The sequence below is a fragment of the Bison bison genome, unplaced genomic scaffold (genome assembly GCF_000754665.1).
Source record: "Bison bison bison isolate TAMUID 2011002044 unplaced genomic scaffold, Bison_UMD1.0 scf7180017864141, whole genome shotgun sequence".
In the NCBI taxonomy this organism is placed as follows: domain Eukaryota; kingdom Metazoa; phylum Chordata; class Mammalia; order Artiodactyla; family Bovidae; genus Bison; species Bison bison.
In genome coordinates, this window is record NW_011494713.1 from 7,037,146 (window position 1) to 7,039,669 (window position 2,524).

At 42.6% G+C, this 2,524-nt stretch overlaps 1 protein-coding gene across 1 annotated transcript in view; it reads right to left on the reverse strand.

Annotated features, from left to right (window-relative positions):
* Window positions 1-2,524, reverse strand: part of DOCK5 (dedicator of cytokinesis 5) — a 206,948-nt gene that overhangs the window by 21,101 nt on the left and 183,323 nt on the right. Inside the window, exon 46 of the mRNA XM_010840180.1 lies at window positions 817-993. Within this exon, the coding sequence (XP_010838482.1) occupies window positions 817-993 (177 nt within the window). The remainder of the gene's footprint in view (window positions 1-816; window positions 994-2,524) is intronic.

The window sequence follows — 2,524 nt, forward strand, 5'->3', positions numbered from 1 at the left end:
CTGCATATCTGAGGTTATTGATATTTCTCCTGGCAATCTCGATTCCAGCTTGTGTTTCTTCCAGCCCAGCGTTTCTCATGATGTACTCTGCATATAAGTTAAATAAGCAGGGTGACAATATACAGCCTTAAGGTACTCCTTTTCCTATTTGGAACCAGTCTGTTGTTCCACGTCCAGTTCTAACTGTTACTTCTTGACCTGAATGACTGAATGCATTACCTCCAGTTAAATGGTGCTTCACCCAAACCCTATACAGTGGATTCCCACACAGTGAGCATTCCATTCACGCATTTCTAGAGTAACATATAAGACTCTTACTTGAACTAATTTAATTGTAGAGCCAGGGCCAGCATTTGTCCATGTAACCCATTGCACAACATGTCAGGGCAGGGATTCCTAGAATCTAGTTTCAAATAGAGTGTGGCTCTGTGTTTCCCACAGACGCTACTTCCTTTCTGGGGCATCCTCAGGTCTAGAGTCCACTAGAAAGCTTTCTACCTTCCAGAGGAGAGAGGGAGTGGGGGGTGGAATTCATAGGTAGTGAATCAAGCAGAAGTACACCAGGCTGATCTTTTGGTGACTCTACCAGACACTGGCCTGACCCTGGCTGGGCAGCTAATAGTCTCTAGGAGGTGTGAGCTCAGGGAGAAGCTTTCCATTCATTTCATTTGCCCATTCCTAAAGTCGGGAGCATGAATACCTCTCAGAGAAATTGTAAGAAACTAATTCGCCAGCTGCACAATGCCACTGGAGAAGGAGGGAGAGATACACCCAACCTGGTGGCCCTGTGGGGTTCCCAGGATGCAGCCCACCTACCTTCTCATAGTTAGAGAAGCCCCCCATGACAGCTGGGTCCACGATGCCATTGAGCAGCATGGAGAGGGGATGCACAGAGAGGGACCGGTCCCAGGCATGCTGCTGAACACAGTTGCTGATCTTCTCATTGGTGAGCTCCATGGTTTCGATGGCATTCTCCAGAGGACTGATTTCCTCCTGTGGACAGAGCACATGGGAGAAGAGAGACAGCGAGCTCCATGGTCACTTCTGGGAAGAAGCCCAAGCCTTCCACTCAACAGGAACACAATTCCCACCAAGCTATGGAGGAGTGATGTTCTGCTTGTTAAGATCACGTTTATTAATAAGGATAGAACACTTACTTGAAATGGTGTTGGTAAGCTGCAAGATAAGCTACTTTGTTTCTCAATATAGTTTAACACTTTTGCATGATTTCATAAATGACAGCTATTTTTATTTATACATTATAAATCCATTGAACACTCAGAATGTATGGAATCAGAGAGCAAGATGAAAACAAATGGCTAAACAGTAAAAACTAGGAGTAAGTAGAATTTTAATTTGTGATTTATTTAGAAGACACTCATTTTCTTTGCTAAGCTGTTTAAAATCTCAGAAAGTACAAGGATGATTTATATATCGGAGTTATGGTAATGATTATTTCTTGGGGCAAAGTGTCTATGGAAATTTTGAGAAGACAAAATTGGAGCTGTAAGAATGGTTGTTTCTTAGGCAAATCTTTCTTAAGAGATTCTTGAGATGATCAACAACAAGAGGGGAGCAATATATGTGACCCAAGACATTTGGGCACAACCAACAATACTCACTGCTAAGAGGTTTCATGCTCCTTTCATGAGAAAAGCTAAGAGATTCTGGGAGTCGCACATTCAGACCTACATTAACTCACCTTAGTATGGGTTCTATTGTTCATAGAAGTCGGAAATAATAAGATGTATTAGAATATTCAAGCTGGATTTTACATGAGAATCAAGTAAGATATAATATGGATTCAGAAAGAGCTCCTTCTGTGGAAATGTCTTCCAAACCAGATTCAAGAAAAATTGCCTTCTTCTTCACTTTACCCATGATCAACCAGCATGACCTCCTACTCCAAACTTGATACAAGCCTCTGTCCAAAATCACATTCACATTTCAAAAATAGTAACTTATCACTAGTGGGATGGAACACCTCAAACTTCAGATTTGTTCAAGACCTATTTCTTAATTGCTTATTTTCTGCAAGCACTGGGCTGAGAACCATTGTTACAAAAGTGATTAAGGTACAATTCGGCTGGAAGAAGCTTTGGACAGAGGAGCCTGGTGGGCTACAGTCCATAGGGTCGCAGAGAATCAGACACGATGGAGCAACTGAGCACATGGCTGGAAGGAGCATGTGATTTTTATAGGGTCAAGGTCAGAATGCAGAGGTCTCAAGACAAGTGAGCATGGGAGGTAACTCTTTAAAATAAGCCCAGGTTCTGACAGGGCATAGAAAAAGGGCATCTAACTCAGGTTGGGAGTTTCAGAGATGGCTTCCTGGAAAAGCTGGTATCTAAACTCAATCTCAATGGGAGTTAGGTTAAGAAGTAGGGAGAGGGCATTCTGGATAGAAAGAATGACCCAATGTCATAGAGGATTGAATGAGCACAGAATGAGCAATTTAGTTCCAGGCACAGAAGACCAAGTAGAAGAGGCTTTTAGTCCCAAAGACCCTGTCTACATGTGCTAG